A 19,021-nucleotide genomic window follows, 5' to 3' on the forward strand; every position below is an offset into this window, starting at 1 on the left:
TCTTTGGTGGGAGGCATGGCCGAATGAGTTTGAGAAGAAATAGTGGCCCTCTCTGGCCTCTGTGCTTTCTACCAAATAAGTAGCTGTTGTTAAAAACAGCACATTCTAGTTTGGGATCTGCTCATGGCCAGTCTTGTGACTTTAGGTTGCACACTTAGCACATCTTCAGTTTGGGTGGGAGGGAGGGGTTAGGCTGACCTTGAATTAGGTCTGAATCCCAGACTAGTTTTGAACTTGGCGAACTTCCTGCCTCAGCCTCCCATGTGCTAGAAGTGGAGGTGTGGCCCCCACACTGGCATCTTAAGGATGTTCTTAGTTCCTAAAATTTTTCCTTTTGATATTACCAGTGCCATCCCGTGGTCCCAGACCAGTGTTCTTTCCTTATTTCTGTCTCTGTCTCGTCCTCTGTGTTTGTGCCATGTCTCTTCTGGCCCTCCTGCCTCTACTCTTGCCTCTTGGGCTCTTTTTGTAGCTGTTTTTGTTTTTGTTCTGCTGGAATTGTCTGATCCTAGCAGCCGGCCAGGTGTCTGTCAGGTTATTGGTCTTTTTTTTTTTTTTTTCAATTCCTGTCTTTTTATTTATTCATACACAACTACTTGTCTTCTGGCTTGTTGAAGCAGTAAGTCAGACAGCACTTGCCACAATAATGTCTGTCAAAGTGGCTGGCCATGAAAACTCCAGCACCACATTCATCAGAAGGACACTTCCGACGAAGACGGCTAATTTTGCCATTTTCATCCACCTTATAGTACTTGAGTACAGCCAGCTTCACCTTCTTCCTCTTATACTTGTTCTTCTTGGGGGTCGTGTAAGACTTCTTCTTCCTTTTCTTAGCACCATCACGAAGTCTCAACACCAGATGAAGGGTGGACTCCTTTTGGATGTTGTAGTCAGACAAAGTACGGCCATCTTCCAGCTGCTTGCCAGCGAAGATCAGCCTCTGCTGATCAGGAGGAATTCCTTCCTTATCCTGGATCTTGGCCTTGACATTTTCTATAGTGTCCGAGGGTTCAACCTCGAGCGTGATGGTTTTCCCCATAAGGGTTTCACGAAAATCTGCATCCTGGCCGCGCTGCCACCACAGATGGTGGATCGGAAAAGGTTATTGGTCTTTTATCTCTTCTCATTTTACAAACTCTTCATGAAAGTCCTATCTTGATCGAAGTAACAGGCGTTTTCAAGGGATTAATTTTTATTTGGCTTGTGTGTTCATGTCCGTGTGTGTAGAGGTCAGAAGACAACCATAATTGTCGTTCCTTAAGAGCTGTACCTGTGTTTTGAGATAATGTCTCCCTGCCCCGGTCTTGCTGACTAGGGTAAACTGGATGGCCAGCATGTCCCAGGGGTCTGCCTTTTCTGCCTTCCCAGCTCCCTAGTGCTGGAATTACAAGTATTAACCACCATGCCATGTGTGTGTGTGTGTGTGTGTGTGTGTGTGTGTGTGAGAGAGAGAGAGAGAGAGAGAGAGAGAGAGAGAGAGAGAGAGTCAGAGAGTCAAACATGATGGGAGCCTTAATGGGATGGAAAGGCTTTTGAAATCAAAGTATACTTACATCATGTCCCCCTTGCCTCTCTCTGACTCTTCCTGTGCACCCCACCCACCATCTCTCAAATTCATGCCCCCTACTTCATTGTTGTTGTGTGCATGTTCCTAAATACATAAATATAATCTGCTCAGTCCATATAAAGTTACTTGTATGTACTTGATTTCAGGACTGACCGTTGGTATTGGATTACCTATTGGAGGCTGCGGGTGTGTGGGGGGTGTCTTCCCTGTGGAGGACCATGTCTCCTGCTCTCCGCATCCTTAGTTGCCTATAGTTCTTTCCTAGACTGCAGCTCTATACCGTGGTAGCATGCCTATTGGTATTATTATTGTTTAGATCTTATTTAGATGTGGATAAAACATCATGGAATGTAGCTTCTCTGATATTTCTAGATGAAATTTCACAACGAGTTTTCTGTTCTCTCTCACATGGGTGGAGCTAACTGTCAGCAGAAACTTTCTAGGGAGCCCATATCTTATTTTTTGTTTATTTTTTGAGACAGGGTTTCTCTGTGTAACAGCACGGGCTGTCCTAGAACTTGCTTTGTAGGCCATGCTGGCCTTGAATTCACAGAGCCACCTGCCTCTGCCTTCCGAGTCCTGAGATTAAAGGCATGCACCACCACCATCCAGCATGAACCCATATCTTTAAGGATGGCAATCTTAGCTTCCCCACACTGTGGCATCATCAGAAACAACAGTGTAGGGGCCTGCAGATCTCTCGAGGCTGGGGCTCACTGATCACATGGTCTTAATTCTGAAGCAAATGACAGCAGTTATTAAAGATTCTGGTGAAAGGAAGACTTATGGTAAATACACCAAAATAGATCCATTGAAGATACAAAGAACTGTGATCATTTCAATCTATAACGGGACACACTGAACAGAAGGCGTACACGATGTTCACATAGAAAAATGGAGACGTTGTTGGTGATGTTAAAAGCCCCTCTACATTAGGGTAAGCCTTGTTACTACAGCGGAACACTGGGTGATGATGTGAAGCTTCCCTTTCCTCAGTTGACTTATGGGTCATAATCCTGAGGACAATTCTAAAATTTTCTGGGTGAGCTTTTTTTCCCTCAAAAATTTATTGTGGCCAGTACCCAAGATAGTTCTCAAGGAAAAAGGGAATCCAAACCACTCACAGTTCGTTACAGGGTCACAGCAGTTAAAAATGGCAGCGTTGTTCGGGACAGAACAAAAGGGAGCAGGAGCAGTCATGTGACTGTCATTGTGTGCTCAGTACTGCTTGGGAAGATACTGTCTGGAAAGGTGTGCGTGGATCTCAGGTCACATAAGAACCAAGCTTTCGATGTCGCCATGTGAGTGTGACAAATGAAGCAGGCATGTATACTGAGGGTCGATGTGCTCACCTTTTATGGGCCAGCAGCTAGATATACACCTAAAATAAATAAATAAATAAATAAATAAATAAATAAATAAATAAATAAATAGGATGCCTACAGATTCACCCAAAATGCATGTCTGTGAATGTCATAACTTCTTCACTGCTAACCGTTAGAGATTTTCAATGGCTGGATGTGGCAATGCACACCTTGTTCCTAGCATTCTGTAGCCAAAGACAAGAGGTTCTCTGTGAGTCTGAGACCAGCTTGGTCTACATAAAAGTTGCAGGTTTTAAAGTGGATTTAGTTACCACGTTGGGTGCCACTCTGTAGTATGGAGTGGCAGGGCTGTGTCCCGCCGCCCAGCTAGCTTTACCCGAAATAATTACATGGAAACTGTATTCTTTTAAACACTGCTTGGCCGATTAGCTCTAGGCTCTCACTGGCCAACTCTCACATCTTGCTTTAATCCATTTTTAATAATGTGTGTAGCACCACGAGGTGGCTTACCAGGGAAGATCTTAACCTGCGCCTGTGTCGGGTGGGAGAATCATGGCGACTGCTTTACTCTGCTTCTTTCTCCCAGCATTCTGTTCTGTCTACTCTGCCTACCTAATTTTCTGTCCTATCAAAGGCCAATCAGTTTCTTTATTAATTAACTAATGAAAGCAACAGGTAGACAAATGACCCACCTCCATCAGAGAAAGATTCCGATATCAGCTCATACATGCTCACACATGTGTATACCCTTGTGCAGTAACCATGCACACACTCACATGCATGCACATCACACAGGAACATGCAAGTGAAGATAAGAGGCAGAAACAATAATGGGCTGGAGAGATGGCTCAGAGGTTAAGAGCATTGCCTCCTCTTCCAAAGGTCCTGAATTCAATTCCCAGCAACTACATGGTGGCTCACAACCATCTGTAATGAGGTCTGATGCCCTCTTCTGGCCTGCAGACACACACACAGACAGAATATTGTATACATAATAAATAAATAAATATTTTTTTAAAAAAAGAAAACAAAGTAAATGTGTGTGCAGCTGCTCTGTCCCTGTGCAGTGTGCATTAGAGAAAAAGGAGATCTTGGCAGACAAGGGTCTAGCAGACCAGAAGGGCTTCTGCCGTGAGGCTGACATGTTTGCTGCTGGAATGCTGAGATGTGTGTGGCTTCCGGTAATAGATTTGTACATCTTTTTTCTGTGACATTTTACCTTTGTAATTATAGGGGCAATCCTTATGTTTAAACATTAATCTATGACTCATCATTTGTCGTGGGTTCTAGAATTATAGCACCCCAGAAAATCACCTTGTGTCTTAAGTCTGTACCTTTTTTCTTCCCTAACTAGGCCCTGAAAAGCACCCTGGGATTCCCACTTATTCGCTTTGAAGATGCTGTGATCAATCTGGACCCATTCACTCGGGTGCACCCCTATGAGACCAAAGAGTTCATCATCAATGACATCCTTAAGCACTTCCAAGAGGTGTGTGTGCATGCAGACAGGGAAGGGTGGAGTGAGGCAGGGGCAGCCAGGGCCAGGCAGCACCTTGGTTCTGGGTGTTGGGAATCTAAGATGTCACAGCTCTGCTGTGCTGTGTGAGTCAGGTCTTGCCTCCCTCCCCACCCCACCCCCATAGATATTCTGAGAATCCCAAGACTAACTTATGCACTGTTTGTCTTGTTCCTCAGGGCCGGTCCCTGGGCTTCCTTCCCTGGGTTAGTCACAGCTCCTAGCTGTTTAGTTGGTGCTTCAGGAACAGCACAGGGTACTGTGAACTCTTTATGCACCAGGCATGGCTGCTTTCAACAACCACACCACTGTTCTTAGCGCCTCTGAGATCTTGACCTTGAGTTGAACTTGACTTGGTTTTTTTTTTTTTTTTTAATCAAGCTGGACAGTTTCCATTTTGTATTTTTTAATCTAGACTGCACAATTCCAAATATAGAGCCTTGAGTGGATCATCATATCATGTAGAATCTGTTAGTTTCCACAGTCAGAGCTTACTCATTTCCTCCCCTAACTGGAGATACACACACCACCACCACCCCCTGCAGGGACGTGCACAAGCAGGTACTCCTGGAATCAGGCATCAGACACAAAGGGCCTGGTGGGGGTTTGCTTGCCAAGTCGGGGACCTTCTCTCCTCATCTGCTCCTGCTGAGCACATACTCCAGAATCACCCCTCCTTGCTCCTGCCTGATTCTCCTAGTGGGCCTGGCGGGAAAGTCTGATGCTTGTTCATAAAAATCCCCAAAGACTCTTTCCAGTCTCACAGCTGCTTCCATTCTCCTAAGTGGCCTGGGAGCATATTTGTAACTGTATTGAAAACAGTCCCCCAGTGTGTATGTTGGGTGAGGTTTAGGGTCATTCATGAGAGGAAAGGAGGTCATTGGGGGGTGACAAAGATTGAGAAAGCCATCATTGACAGGACTAGGGGATGAGATAGATCCCTGACCTCTTCTTGGGGACACTGGTGCTGATGTACCTTTCCTCCCCCGTTCCATCCCACAGGAACTCCTCAGTCAGGCAGCACGGATTCTAGGATCAGTAGACTTCCTCGGCAATCCCATGGGCCTTTTGAATGATGTTTCTGAAGGGGTCACTGGACTGATAAAGTATGGAAATGTCGGGGGCCTCATAAGAAATGTTACCCATGGAGTGTCGAATTCTGCTGCCAAGGTAAGGGAATGCTGATGAGCTCATGGGATTAGCCTCAAGAGGCCTCTGTGTCACTGAGTTTCATTGGTGGTTAGCTGGCCCAGAGAAGCAGCACTCACCCCCTCTCCTTGCTGCAGTGGTTTGCCTTCCTCTGCTGCAGAGGTCTGCCAGCAGGGCCAGGGAGCATGCTCCAAAGCATGTATCTTTCCCCTACCCTGGCTCTGCAGCTTGCCTGGTCAGAACAGTAGTCACATGACCCCTGGGCTTTGTGTATCCTTCCCCACACCTACAGAATGAACTAGCTTTTTGTAAACATGAATTTGAGGGGTTGAGGATGTGGCTCAGTGGTAGGACACCTAACCTAGCATGCCCAAGGTCTCAGGTGTCATCCTTAGTACAAAAGAAAACCCCCAAACCAAACAGTATGAACTGAACTATGCCTTCTGCCTGAGATTTGCCAACAAATCCCCACAATTCCATGGGGTCCAATAATACAGTGGCCCAGCAAGCCATGTGAATCTAGCTGTGGGAGGACAATGGGGCTGTTTTATGACCTCATGGTTCCCTGGCATCTTGCTTGGTGGGCATTATGATGGTCCACTATTGGTACCCAGCAGTGGCTCTATGTGTGGAGGTGGCCGAGTGCAGCAGCTGTTCCGTGGTGGATGCAAGTTGTCTGAGAGCCCATCTTGTTCCCAGAGAGCTTGCCTCCTTCCTGTTCCTCTCTGTGGAAATGTTGGGGGCCTCCTAAGAAATGTTACCCATGTGGACACTGTCCTGTCATTCATGAAAGAAACCCATGGAAACACTTATGGGTGTTTGCTGCTTCTTCCTATGGGCCTGACTCCTGTGAGGCCCAGGGCTGCTGGGAAGAAAAATGGCTCTGGCAGGGCACCCCACCCCTCCGCTCTACCTCACCCCATGCTGTCGAGTAAAGAGGTGCAGCTGACTAGCTTTTCTGTGCTGGAATGGATGTCTTTTTCAAGAGTGTCACCAGGGAGGACAGTCTTCCTTGGATCAGTGTTTCTGAGGCTGTGATGGTCCTGGGTCATAGCAGAAGGGTATGCCTTGTGATTCAACACAGAGAAATCTTGCTTTCAGAAGAAGAAGAAAGAGAATTTCTTAGAATACAACTTGGAAGTAGGTAAAGTCAGGGCAGGGTCTGAAAGGCGGCCCCCATCTCTTCGGAAGTCTTCCTTACGTTGCCCCCAGCCATGTATGTTACAGTACATTGCTGCTTGACTTCCAAGTTCTTCATTTAGCGCCTGGACTCCATGTCAGCAGATACCCTGCAATATTCTGTTGTAAACACTCTCCTTAAAGCTTTTGATTCAACTTGATTGATTGTCGTGCTTTATAGTGTCACTGCTTTTACGTAAGGGGCTTTCCAGGGCCAAGTCCCTTGACTGCAAACCTTGTTAACTGTGTCAGCATATTTCATGAGTTCATCTTGTCTCCAGTAAGCTGAACAGTATTGAAGTCACAGGTTACTGAGGGAAATTGTTCTCAAATTTATTTTAATAAACCCTGAATTTGTTACTAAACACTTGAGTCCATCTTGCTGCAAGACAGGAAAGCTCCCTCTTCACAAGGGCTGGTCTGGCTGCTGACACCAGGCCAGACCATCTTTGGTGCGGCTGTATGTGTGGCTGGGCTAAAGCTTTCCATCCTCCAGTGGTTCTGGGGAGTTGAAAGCAGACCTTCAGGGTTGCCTTGTTGAGCTGTTTTGTCTGCTTCTCTGCATTCATGAGGGGGTTTAAGGAAATGCAGAGGACACAAGAATCAAGCTTGGGCCATGGGGTAGTATTTAGAGTGCTGAGTTCCAGTGAGGAGGAGGGCAGAAGGTGACCCCGCCCCTCACTGAGCTACTGCCAGCCACCTGGCTTTGCTCTGATGTTGAAATCAGATTGTTTGTTGTGATTTGGACCAAGTGCTGGTAGTTCTGTGGCTTTCTTGATGCCAGCAACAGTAACGGAAAGGTGCTGGTACAGGGACAGAGCGCAGCAGCGCCATGTGGCACACACTTTCCTTTGCAAACACTTACTGAATGCCTTTTGTCTGTCAGGCCTGTGACAGAAGGCCCTTGTCACACACTGCCCTGCTGGCGTTAATCTCTACCCTGCAAATCAGGAAGCCAGGCTTAAAGGACTTGGACACATTTTCAAGGTCAAGTGACTAAAAATGACAGGGTTGTACTAGATCTAACAGGGTTGTCCAGCTCATTCTAACACTCCCCCACCAGCAATAGCTATCTTCCCTTGTGTGTCTAACTAAGGTCCTTTCTCAGGCACTTTAGAGAATGCAAACTATTCACAATTGCTAGCTTCCTACTGGAAGCTTGTCCTGGACGCAGGCCTTGCTTTGTTAGCTGGTAAGTCTGCTGCTGTCCTATCTCCTTTTGTCCTCTCACCAGCAGGCCTGGGGAATGGTAGCCTGTGGTCACCCTCTCTACCTGCAGAGTTAGGTGCTTGCAAATGTGCCTTTGGTCTGGTGACATTGGCTGCCTAGGTAACCCAGTCAGGTTAAGCATTGCTAGTGTTTCCGAGAAGGGACTGAAGCTCAGATAAGGGCTGACCACAGTTAGCAGACAGCTGCAGAAGCTTTCCTTTCCTGGATCACTCTTTTTTACTCTTTTTTACTTCCTTGTGGAAACTCATTGTGTTCCTACAATGTATTTTGACCATGGTGTATCCATCCACCTCTTCCTCTTCCCACTCTGCCCAGTGGCCTCACTTTGTCTCCCTCCCAACTCTGTCACCACCATTGTTGTTGTTATTAGTAACCCCCAGAGTTCAATTAAAGTCTAGCACTCAGGAGACTGAGGCAGGAGGATCTTGAGTTTGAGGCCAGCAGAGGCTGCTGAGTGAGATGCTGTCTCAGAAACCAAACCATACCAAAGTCCTGTTTGCGAGCATGAATTGTCAGGGGTTTTTGCAACACTTGGAGATCAATGTGGGCAGGTAGAGATCGAGGCTGACCTTGAGTGACTTCTGCAGAGGCCAGCTAGGACCTCAGATGAGGTTTTCTCCCACTTCTGTTTGGGGCGGAAGTGTGCAGTTGAGCCATTTCCCTTCCGCTGACCCTTTGTCCCAGGAAACCAGATCTGGGACAGCTCAGTGCTCAGTGGACTTTGCTACTCCAGAGCTTCTTCTCTGACAGGCCGTGCCCCAGTGCCTTCCTCATTGCCCACCTCATCGCCCACGTCTTCTGCTGTGGCCTTGTAGCAGGCAGGGCAGCCCAGCTGCCTTTTGTTTAGGAACTAGCATTTGTTTGTGTTTGTTTTGCAGGCAGTATATTTATAGGGCTCAGACGAGACTAACACACTGTTTATTCAAGGAGAAAGTTAGATCTTTGCACAAAAGAATGTTCTGTGTGGATTCTGAAGGGGAACGACAATTTATGACTATGTCTGTTTTTGTCATTATGTGATTGTTCCATTTTATTGTCGAGTTGATTATCCCCATAATAGCTTTTCCATGTACCTATAAGCGAGAAGTAGGTGGATGGCTTCTCGTAAGCGTTGGGTTTTACTGTGTTTAAGTTGGCATAGTTTTAAGTTGAGTGAAATTTGCTTCAGACAGTGATCTACCCCTCAGAGAATGTAGGATTTTCTGTTTTCAGAAACCCTTTGATCCCAAGTCACCTGAAGGATTCCTTTTCTGCCTCAAGATGGGGTGTATTCAGGCTGTCACATGTGGAAGAATTACTTACATGTTTACTGGCATCAGAGGTTTTGTTTAATTTTCCTCTAATAACCTTGAAGGCTAAAAGTAAATTCTGTGTAGTCAGAGGCAGCTTTCTGATGCTGACTGACCCTTCCTAGCTCAGGCAAATCTTAAACATCAGGGTGGTCAGCAGCCTGTTTGGCACCGGGCAGTGGAGTGGTGGCATGAGAATCCCAAGTGACCGAGGTTCCCAAGCACAGCTTTGGCGTTCCTCTCCTTCAGCCAAGGAGGCAGCTCCCCAGCCAGCAGAAAGCAAATGACAACCCCTACACTTGCTAGTGTCATCCCGTCAAGAGTGGGCTCCTGAAGTTGTCTTAGCAGTGAGCAGCACACATTTCAGAGGCCTTCCCCTCGTTTCCTAGGGCTGCAGCTGTGTGGTGGAAGGGAGTAAAGCTGAAAGATCAAAAATAAAAAAGCCTGTCTACTCCAAAGAAGCAGGTTTTCTTTTTTTGTTTTTTGTTTGTTTCTTCCTCCCCTGTCCCCCCCCCCCCGCCCCCCCCACGGGGTTTCTCTTGGAACTGGCACTTGTAGACCAAGCTGGCCTTGAACTCACAGAGATTTGTCACTGCTGGGATTAAAGGTGTACACCACCACCGCCCAGCCTAAGAAGCAGTTTTTCTAAGTGCAAAGATGGTTACTGCAAGAAATGTAGCTTAGGGGGCTGGAGGGATGGCTTAGAGGTTAAGAGCATTGCCTGCTCTTCCAAAGGTCCTGAGTTCAATTCCCAGCAACCACATGGTAGCTCACAACCATCTGTAATGAGGTCTGGTACCCTCTTCTGGCCTGCAGGCATACACACAGACAGAATATTGTATACATAATAAATAAATAAATAAATATTTAAAAAAAGAAGAAAAGAAATGTAGCTTAATCAGGCTTAGTACAGCCCTTCCTGTCCTTCACACCAGTGTCTGATGTGCCCCGAGTATTGTGCCAAATAAGTTGAAATGAACTACACTCAAGTTTTACAAATTTCTTTATTATTATTAATTTCTTTATTTATTTTGGTTTTTTGAGACAAAGTTTCTCTGTATAGCAGCCCTAGCTGTCCTGGAACTTGCTTTGTAGATCAGGCTGACCTCAGACTCACAGAGATCCACTTGCCTCTGCCTCCTGAGTGCTGGGATTACAGGTGTGGCCACCATGCCCAGCTAATTTTTATGAATTTCTGAAGGACAAATCAACTGATTTTTGACAGTGGAAGATAAGGATCACTGTGTCTGGAAGATTTCATTTTCCTTAAGTTCTTTCTCCTTTATGATTGTCATGGCTGAGGTTTCCACCTATTATAAGAAGTGCCATTTTGGTCAGTATCGTAGTTAGAGTCCCAGTGTGTAACCTGGCTGTGGTCTTCAAACCTCTCTTCTGGTGCCTTCATCCTGGGAGCTGAATTGTAACCTCTGTGGTGCTTGACTACTTCAGCATTTCCAGGCAGCTAGGATGTCATTTTAAAATAGTAATGTTTAAGGGCTTGGAGAGGCGACTTGGCAGTTAAGAGCACTTACTGCTTTTGCAGAGGACTTGAGTTCAGTTCCCAACACGTACATGGTACCTCACAATCATCTATAATTTGAACATCAGGGGATCTGACACCCTCTTGTGGCCTCTGTGGACTCCTGCACTCATGTGCATGCATACACATACACACAAAATTAGAAATAATCTAAGAAAATAATATTTAACTTCAGCTCAGAATGCCTAAAACTAGAAAACATTGTATTACCTACTGTCAGTTAACAGCAGAATGTTGATTTGTTTTTCGCAGTGACTCTCTTCTTTCTTTCCTCCCCTCGATCTCTCCCAGAGACTTTGAAACTCTGTAGAGACATCCTGTCCCTGAGTTCTGTAAGCATATGACTTTCAGATGCTTAGCAATTGAGTTAAAAGGCCAGGTGGGGAACACTGGGGGCAATGTGTCATTTTGAGAAGCCTATACTTAGTTCTGTTGGCCTGTTCTGCAGTTTGCTTCTTGGAGGAAAGTAAAAAAAAAATCTTACTCATTGACACTAGTCCGTGTTTGTCATCACTTATCATTGATGACATCTGCGGGTAGGGAGGTGTTGCCCCCACTACTTTACAGATGAAGAAATAGGGACCTAGAAGTAACTCCCCCAAGGTGGCCTGACAGAAGCTGGTGTACTCTGGATTTCCCCCGGGCCCTCTAGCTCTTAGTACTTTGCTGGTGACTGTTTCTGGAGTCTTCCCTTGTACTACAGAAACAAGCATGATCAGGTATTGGAGTTTCCCCCATCAGTGTCCTCTGGGAGCCTTGCAGCAAGTCGTCTCTCTTGCCGAGGACTTTCAGAGACCAGACGTAAAGGAAAATGACTTTTCTTCTTAGAGACTTAGGAATCACACATGAACCATGGTGTTATTTGTGTGAGCTATATGAGAAGTCACAAAAAGCCAAGTGGACATAAAAACAGGTTGGAGCAGAATCTTTGTGAACGGAGGGGCTAAAGTAATTGAAGCTTCTGTCAAGGCATTACTTAAAGTAATCTCTATGGCCTTGGGGAGGAAAGACCATGGAAGGAAAAGGGACTTCCAGAAAGCTAACAGACGGGCCTTTTCTTTGCCTCGCCTCGTAGCCAGATGATAATGTGCTCAGGCCTAGCTCATTGGGAACCAAGGGCACCCCAACATGGCCACAGGAGAGCAGAGGGACACCACACTCACTCAGCAGCATGTGGGAAACTTGCACGTCCTTCCCTTTTCTGTTCAGCTCCAACAGGGAAGACCTCCTGAGCGTTTCTAAGAAGGAAATGTCTTGATTAAGCATGAGGAAAGTGGTTGTAAGCCAAACATTAGGAGGTCCTGGAGACTCAGGTAATGACTAGACGACAACGAAGCTGGCTGTCCCAGTCACCCCTGCATGTCGTTCTCCCTGCTCTTCTTTTCAGCATCTTACCTGTGTTTGTGATGCTTTTCTTGTACCTCAAGCCAGAGGCTGTGTATTTTTAAGGCTGAGCCCAAATACCACCCAGAAAGTGCTCTTTCCCCAGCAGAGGTTCCCCTGGCACTTTGTACTTCTGTTATAGCAGCAAGTGTGCTTCCTTGCATTATAGGCTTTGGTGCATATTCTCCCAGTATATGCAGACACTTGCCATTGTGTTAGTTGCAGATACTGTGGAAGCTACTGAAGAAGGATGATGATGATGATGATGATGATGATGATGATGATGATGATGATGATGATGAGGGAGGGAGGGGGAGTGCAGATGTGGAGTAGGGCTCTTTACAGAAGAGTGGAGGTTGCAGTGGGATCTATGCAGAATGAAAGCACTCACATGGGAAAGTGCTGTGGGGGCCATAGGGCAAGAGCTCCCTGTTCTCCTCAAGGATGAGTGAGGTTCAGGGCCTATGGAATTATGGAATGTGGATGTCTGCTTATTGCTTGCATCCTTGAGTAGACTTGTCTGAGGGCAAAGATCTTATCTGACAACATTTTTGGCTGATATTCCTTATGACCAGCCATAAATATTTGCTGTAGGAAAAATGGAAATGAGCCAGGTTGCTCTGTATGGGGTGTCTCTTATTTGGTTTGGCATTTTTTTTTTTGCATTGTGTATATTCAGCAAAGTTATGAAATAAAACACTGGCCTGCTTTTTATTATCTGTTGTTTAGTTTTTAATGTAAAATAAACAGAAACTCTAGAACGGTTGATTTACAAGTGTGTCCCAAACATATCTGAAGTTTGCAGCTAACCAAAATAGAAAAGGGCATCCATGGGCTGGCTGCATGACCACAAATTCAAGACCAATCTTGGATCGAGAGCAAGACTCTTTATCAGGGACATTGACTTGGAGAATGTACTATCTCACCAGCCTTGTTAGCCCTCAGTCTTACATTGCACAGTCCACAGCAAAGACTTATCACTCAGGGTTCTGGCAGACCCTGGCTCCACCCAAGATGGCAGGAAGCCTTGGTGGACTATTGGAGAAAGGGGAAACAAACCCAGCTCCTCTTTATCAAGTGAATAAAAGTGTGGGTAGAAAGAGCTGTTTACTTCTTAGCAGGGAAATGCTTAAGTCAATTATAGTTATGTAATAAAATCTTAGTTTGGAGGTGTTAGACTTCTAGTGTCTTTGCTGAAGACATTGTTGAGCAGAATGTGCTGTCAGAGCCAAACCATTGCTTCAATTCTGTTTCCTTTGTGATGGTCAAAACTGGGTATTGTAGTCAGTAAAGTGATTTCCTCTTTATTGGTAACTGGGAAATGTACAAGGTTAGGGCAGTCACCAAAGAAGGTGCAGCGGCTCCATGGAGTTTTATAGACATTTAACCTTTGTAGCACACTCCTGTTGCCTTCCGATCTTTACACACTTAGACATTAAATGTCAAGGATTATTCCCATTTGACAGATGAAAACGTTGAGTCACAGTACAGGTAATTAGCTTCTGGAGGGTCAAATGGAGCTTGCAGAAAAGGACAGGACCCTTGGCTCCTGCAGCCTCAGGCTGTTCCCCTAGCAGGCGCTGCTGCTTCCTCCTCAGGAGCAGGAACACTTTCATGTCTGTTGGCTCACTAGGCTTGCCGACATCCCTATGGGGCCAGCAGGCCAGTCTGTCATCACTTTCCTCTGAGTGGTGGGAAAGTCAGTCACCAGTGTGAAATGGGGCAGTCAGTCTTGAGCCAGGTTGCCAACCCCTCTCTGACCTCTGGACTGAGCTACCCCAGGGAACTCAGAAGATAGCCCCTAGGAGCACACACAGCTTCCAAAGAGGCCTCTCTCTTCACTGCCATCCTGCTGTGAAGGGTGGCCTCTAAAATTCCAGGTTGTCACAGGGCTGCAGTCACGCAGCCACGGGGAAACAGGCAGTTTCCTCTAGATTCTAGCAGCCTATTTCTAGTGGCATTAGTGAGTTTGATTAGTGTCTCATGGCCTGGGCAGGTGAAAATTTTAGACTGCTACAGAGTAACTGTCAGGAGAGACTAATCAAGTTAAATTAATCAGCAGTCAAGATGAATTCCCAGGTCTCTGAATAAACAATAAAAGTTCTTGGGACAAAGTGCAGGACTAATTTGCTGCCTTAGTCCTTGTGTCACCAACCTGAGGTCCGTGACAAACCCTGTTGTGGAAATACCATACATGGTAGCAGACTGGAGCCTCTGACTTTCGTAAGCGCATCTTGTATTCCTAAGAACTCTCAGGCCAGATGCTTGCTTGTGCCTGCTGGATATGGATGTGGAGAGTCAGGCTTTCCTATATGTACATGGAGACACACTGAGGACAGCAGACGTGGGAAAGAACATCAAGATTGGCACTGAGCACTCACAGACCATTGTGAAGAGACCAGGATCCCAGGAGGGGTCACAGGGCCAGCTTTCAGATGCAGACCTTGCCCTTGGGAGGGCAGCTCGTGGCTGCCTGCTTTTTATCTTGTAGAAGGGAAGGAGAGAAAAGTAGTGGGTCAGAGCCCTGGGGTTATAGATATTTGTTTGGGACCTCCTTTTTTAAAAAAATTTAATCTTTGTGTGTGTGTGTGTGTGTGGTAAACACCTATGTGTCTGTACATGTGTGGTGCCTGTGCATGCACACGCAGAGGTCAGAGGTTGACATCAGGTGTCTTTATTGTTCTCCACCTTATTATTTTTTTCCATTTTGAGACAGACTCTTTTATTGAACCTAGAGCTCACCTGCTTGAGCTAGACTGGCAGGCCAGTGAACCCCAGAATCCATCCCCACTTACATGCTATGCCTGACTTTGAACTCAAGTCCTTAAGTTTGCGCAACAAACCTTACCCACCTCTCCATTTCTCCAGCACCTTGTTCTCTCTATGGATTTTATGTGTTTCCATGACTGCCTTCCACTACAGACTAAGGAGGACAAGGATCTAAATAGTTTCCTCTTATGTTTTTAGGGCTGTGCTGGGTACAGCGTGGATAATGTCCTTGGGTTGTTGCCCTGACCCATTTGTTCACCTGCGTGGGGAGAGAGGCGGGACTCCTTTGAAGCACCTTGCCTAGCTAGTCTTTCAACAGGATCTCATCCAGCCAGTAAACCCAGGCAAAACTGCACCTCCCCTATAAATAAGCCAAGTAGGAAGCCCTTCCATACCCAGGTTTAGAGGACGGCTGGTGAGCTGAGGCAGAAGGGAACTTTAATAGGCATATAGTCTTCTGTGCCCAAATTAATGTAAGTGCTTGTCACATGCGTTCTCGAAATGGTTGATCTGTGGCTTGCTATTAGCAATTGTTGTCACCAGTTCCTTTTAAAGTCTACATAAAGAGAATCTAGGAGTGGCCTGGGTTGTGCAGCAGGCCCAGAGACCGTAAAGGCTGTGTGCTCGGTGAGAATATGGCTCTATGAACCACAGACCTTTTCTGAGCCTCTCTCCCCTTCTGGAAGGAACTCCGTGTGCTGCTGGAAGCCAAGTGCTGGTGCTGGGTGTTTACTTGTCTTGCCGCGCTCTCCTTTTGGCACAGGAAGCTCTGGATGGCACTCCTAGGTCTCTGTGGGTGCCAGGAGTCAGGGCAAAGCCAAGCAACGCAGGGTGAGCTGCATACGTGTTTGTCCCAGACTTCATAGTTTCTGCCTGACCGAGGGCTGTCACTGTCAGGCCACTCCCAGCCAGAGTCCTCACTGGAGTCAGCACATGAAATCTTAACATTTTGTGCTTTTTACATTAATCTAGAATTCTTTGCCAAACCAGCAGACCAAATGGTGGCTGAGTCCTGCCCCCTCCCTGGGACAGATGAGCACTGTTCCTGCTTGTGCCCTGTCTGTCTCGGTGTTTTGGTTCAGACCTGCATGCCCCCTCCATCAGAGTCTCTTCACAGCTGAGGTGTTTTGTCAGAGCAAGATTGCAAAGAGTTAACACTTTTGCTTTTTCTCAAAGTTATCTGTGAAGAGTATTAGTTGTTTAATAAAGCGTGCCTGCCCTCCGGATGAACCCGCCAGTGACTCTGCAGCTGGGGTCATCCCAAGTTCACGCGGTGGACTTTTGACTGCCTCTGTGTCTGTGCAAACAGGTCGGCAGCTCCTGTGGGGATCGTTCATTCAGGCCTGTAACACAAAACTATTGCCAATGGGCACCTGCTGGGCCTGCTTCCCAGGAGGGCGTGGAGAGAAGATACCAAACTCCTCAGGCGCTGTGCAGATAAGAGCCATAGGGGCTCAAGGGATCTCTAGTCAGGCCTGCCCCTGGGACCCACTGAGGGCCAGCAGGCCAGTGTCAGGGAGTGTTAGCCTGGCCAGGCTGCGAGGGTAGCATGGGAGCTAATAAAGGCGGTGGGGTGGGGGTAGGGGGGAGACGGGAAAGAGAAAGGAGGGTAAGAGGGGGGTATAGAAGGAGGAAGAAAGATTCAGAGTACATTCCCCAAATTTCCAGCACATTCTTAATTCTTCCAAACAAGAAAACAAAGTCTGTGGGTTTGGACATGTCTAATCTAAAACTGTTGTTCCTTCTGCCTGGAACTGTATTTATTGGTTCTAGCTGCCCTTTTCGTGGAATTCCTGTACTACCAGGAGCTCACCACAGTGCATTGACTCTCTTTGAAAACCTGCAGGCCAACAGCTCCAGTCTCCTCCACTTATGACTTGCATATCCAGCAACAAATGTGTAGTGGGGGATGATCCAGATTGCTCCCCTTTGCTTGGAAAAATCATCCGCCCTCTGGAGAAGGCGTCACGGGGGCTCTGAGTAACTAAGTCCACACATGCTCTCCCATGCTGGTGGCAGAGATGCAGCAGCATGGCACTGGGGTTGAATGCCAGAGAACATTCTGGAGAGTACCACACAGTTCTACTATAACCCCATGCACTCCACACAGCTGCTTCAGAAAACGCATGACACCTGCAAACGTTTGATTTTCCTGCTCATCTCTGTATTTACTTAGCCTATATCTTCCCTTCATTTCCAGTAAACAGTTAGCTGTATTTATGGACTTGGGTTTTCCTAATCTTCCCTGTGATGATATACTTTTTAAAAGCAGTTTTGTTCTCACAGAAGCCTTCCTTACTGTGTCTGATCCATTTCTCATAACTGTGCAAAGAAACATTTAACTTCGTTCTGCACTACTGATAACAGTCCCAGAGATTACAGGCAAAAGCCAGAAGCCCGTTTTCTTCATCCAGGACTGTGGCCACGTCTGGCTCTGTATGCTCTGATAAGGAGGACAACAATGTTAATTTTGTATTTCCTTGGCTTTTGTCTCTCATAATTTGTTGCCAAAATGAGCAGGCAGCTTGTCCACCTGCATGCTGTTTGTGGACTGTGTGGTCACAGTGCAGAAAGGAGCCAGACCGCATGGAATGCTGTCATCTGTGAAGTTCATTTCCCTTTATTCCTCAGTGTAGCAACAGAAGACGTGGGGTAGCTACCAGCACCCACTATACCCGTGTTAGGTAGCTTCGTGTTTAACCGAGTAATTGAATGGGCATCTGTCAAATAGTACAGGCTGAGCTGGGGATGTAGCTCCATGTTCAGTGCTGGCCTGGCATGTTTGAAGCACTGGGTTCAAGCCTAAACAGTGCTGTTTTGTCTTGTTTTGTTTTAAGGTAGTAGCTGGCATTTAATGTCTACTGTGTGCTGTGCACAATGATGCCTCTTACACAAACTAATCTGGTTTTTAAAAATATTTATTATTGTGGGTGAGCATGAGCATCCATGTGTGGAGGGCCTTGGGTTCTTCCCTAACACCATGAGTTCCGAGGCTTGCTTCTTACCCTCTGAGCCACCTCACCAGCCTGTCTAATCTGTCTGTTCCTCAGCATCATCCTCCTAGCTGCTCCTTTTACAAAAGAGTCACTCAGATATTAGTTAACTTGCTCAAGATTGGGGAAAGAGTGAGGCCAGGAAGCAAGGCTGCCTGACTCCCACCCATACTTTTGGCCCTCTTATGGATGATGCACTGTCACAGGCTTCCCTGCTGGGCTCCCCTCTAGGTATCTTGTTTGTGGGGTCAACCACGGTTGGTGCTGGGCTCAAGGAGGTGCACAGAGTACTCAGCACATTTCCTGTAGTTTCCTCTTGCATGGGAGTGCTTTTGTGGATGCTGTTGCCCTATATCCAGGATGAAGCATGCAGCCCAGAACTTCAGACTCTTAGTCAGGGCACCTGAGCCTTGTTCTAGCTCTACACAGACCTAACTAAATACAGAGCTGTGCAAAGCGTTAGCACGTAAGCAGTTTTGCTGTATTTTAGGCCTTTCCTCTAGCTCACAGCTGTGAGTAGACAGCTAGCTAGAAGCACCAGGCTTTGTGCCAGGTACCAAGGACACACTGGGGGAGAAAGCCAAGACTTTGGTCTTCAGGGGCCCCATGACACAGCAAAGAAGAGGGTGGGAACCATGTGTTCAGGAAGCATCCAGGTGCTGAGGTAGGGAGGGCTGGCACAGAAGGAGAAATCCATGGATATGGGTGCCACACAGACTATAGACTGTAGACAGGAAGAGGTTCACAGGAGGGATTATGTATGAGAAGCACAAGGCTTGTGTGTGCATGGCGGGGGGAGGGGTTCGCTGTGCCAGAGCCTGGAGATGGACCACTTGGCTAGCTAGCTGGGCTAGTTAGGAGACTGATCACTGTTTGCCCCATGGAGAATGAAAATAAAAGAGAAGAGACTTAAGTTTTCGACCTTTGGAGCCTAGTACTGTGCCATGATACCTGTGATCTACATAGAAGAGTTATTGTTTTGCAATTGTATTGTGTATGATTAGGAGAAAGAGTCACACATTTCACAGTCAGGACAAACCAAACTCAGGGGTGGGAGGCCTGACTCACTTTAATATATAAT

At 46.7% G+C, this 19,021-nt stretch overlaps 2 protein-coding genes across 6 annotated transcripts in view; one reads left to right on the plus strand and one right to left on the minus strand.

The window, feature by feature from the left end:
* Vps13d (vacuolar protein sorting 13 homolog D) overlaps positions 1–19,021 on the plus strand; it is a 221,120-nt gene that overhangs the window by 145,258 nt on the left and 56,841 nt on the right. For all 5 annotated transcript variants that reach the window (XM_050153110.1, XM_050153115.1, XM_050153113.1 and 2 more), the window contains 2 exons: positions 4,247–4,381; positions 5,411–5,578. In XM_050153110.1, coding sequence (XP_050009067.1) covers positions 4,247–4,381; positions 5,411–5,578 — 303 coding nt within the window. The remainder of the gene's footprint in view (positions 1–4,246; positions 4,382–5,410; positions 5,579–19,021) is intronic.
* Positions 545–1,063, minus strand: LOC126508121 (ubiquitin-40S ribosomal protein S27a-like). The gene has a single exon (XM_050153116.1). The coding sequence runs from the start codon at positions 1,037–1,039 to the stop codon at positions 593–595; it is 447 nt and encodes a 148-aa protein (XP_050009073.1). The 5' UTR covers positions 1,040–1,063; the 3' UTR covers positions 545–592.

The sequence above is a fragment of the Alexandromys fortis genome, unplaced genomic scaffold, assembly GCF_014885135.2.
Source record: "Alexandromys fortis isolate MF-2015 unplaced genomic scaffold, M_Fortis_MF-2015_v1.1 scaffold_88, whole genome shotgun sequence".
NCBI classification, from domain to species: Eukaryota; Metazoa; Chordata; class Mammalia; order Rodentia; family Cricetidae; genus Alexandromys; species Alexandromys fortis.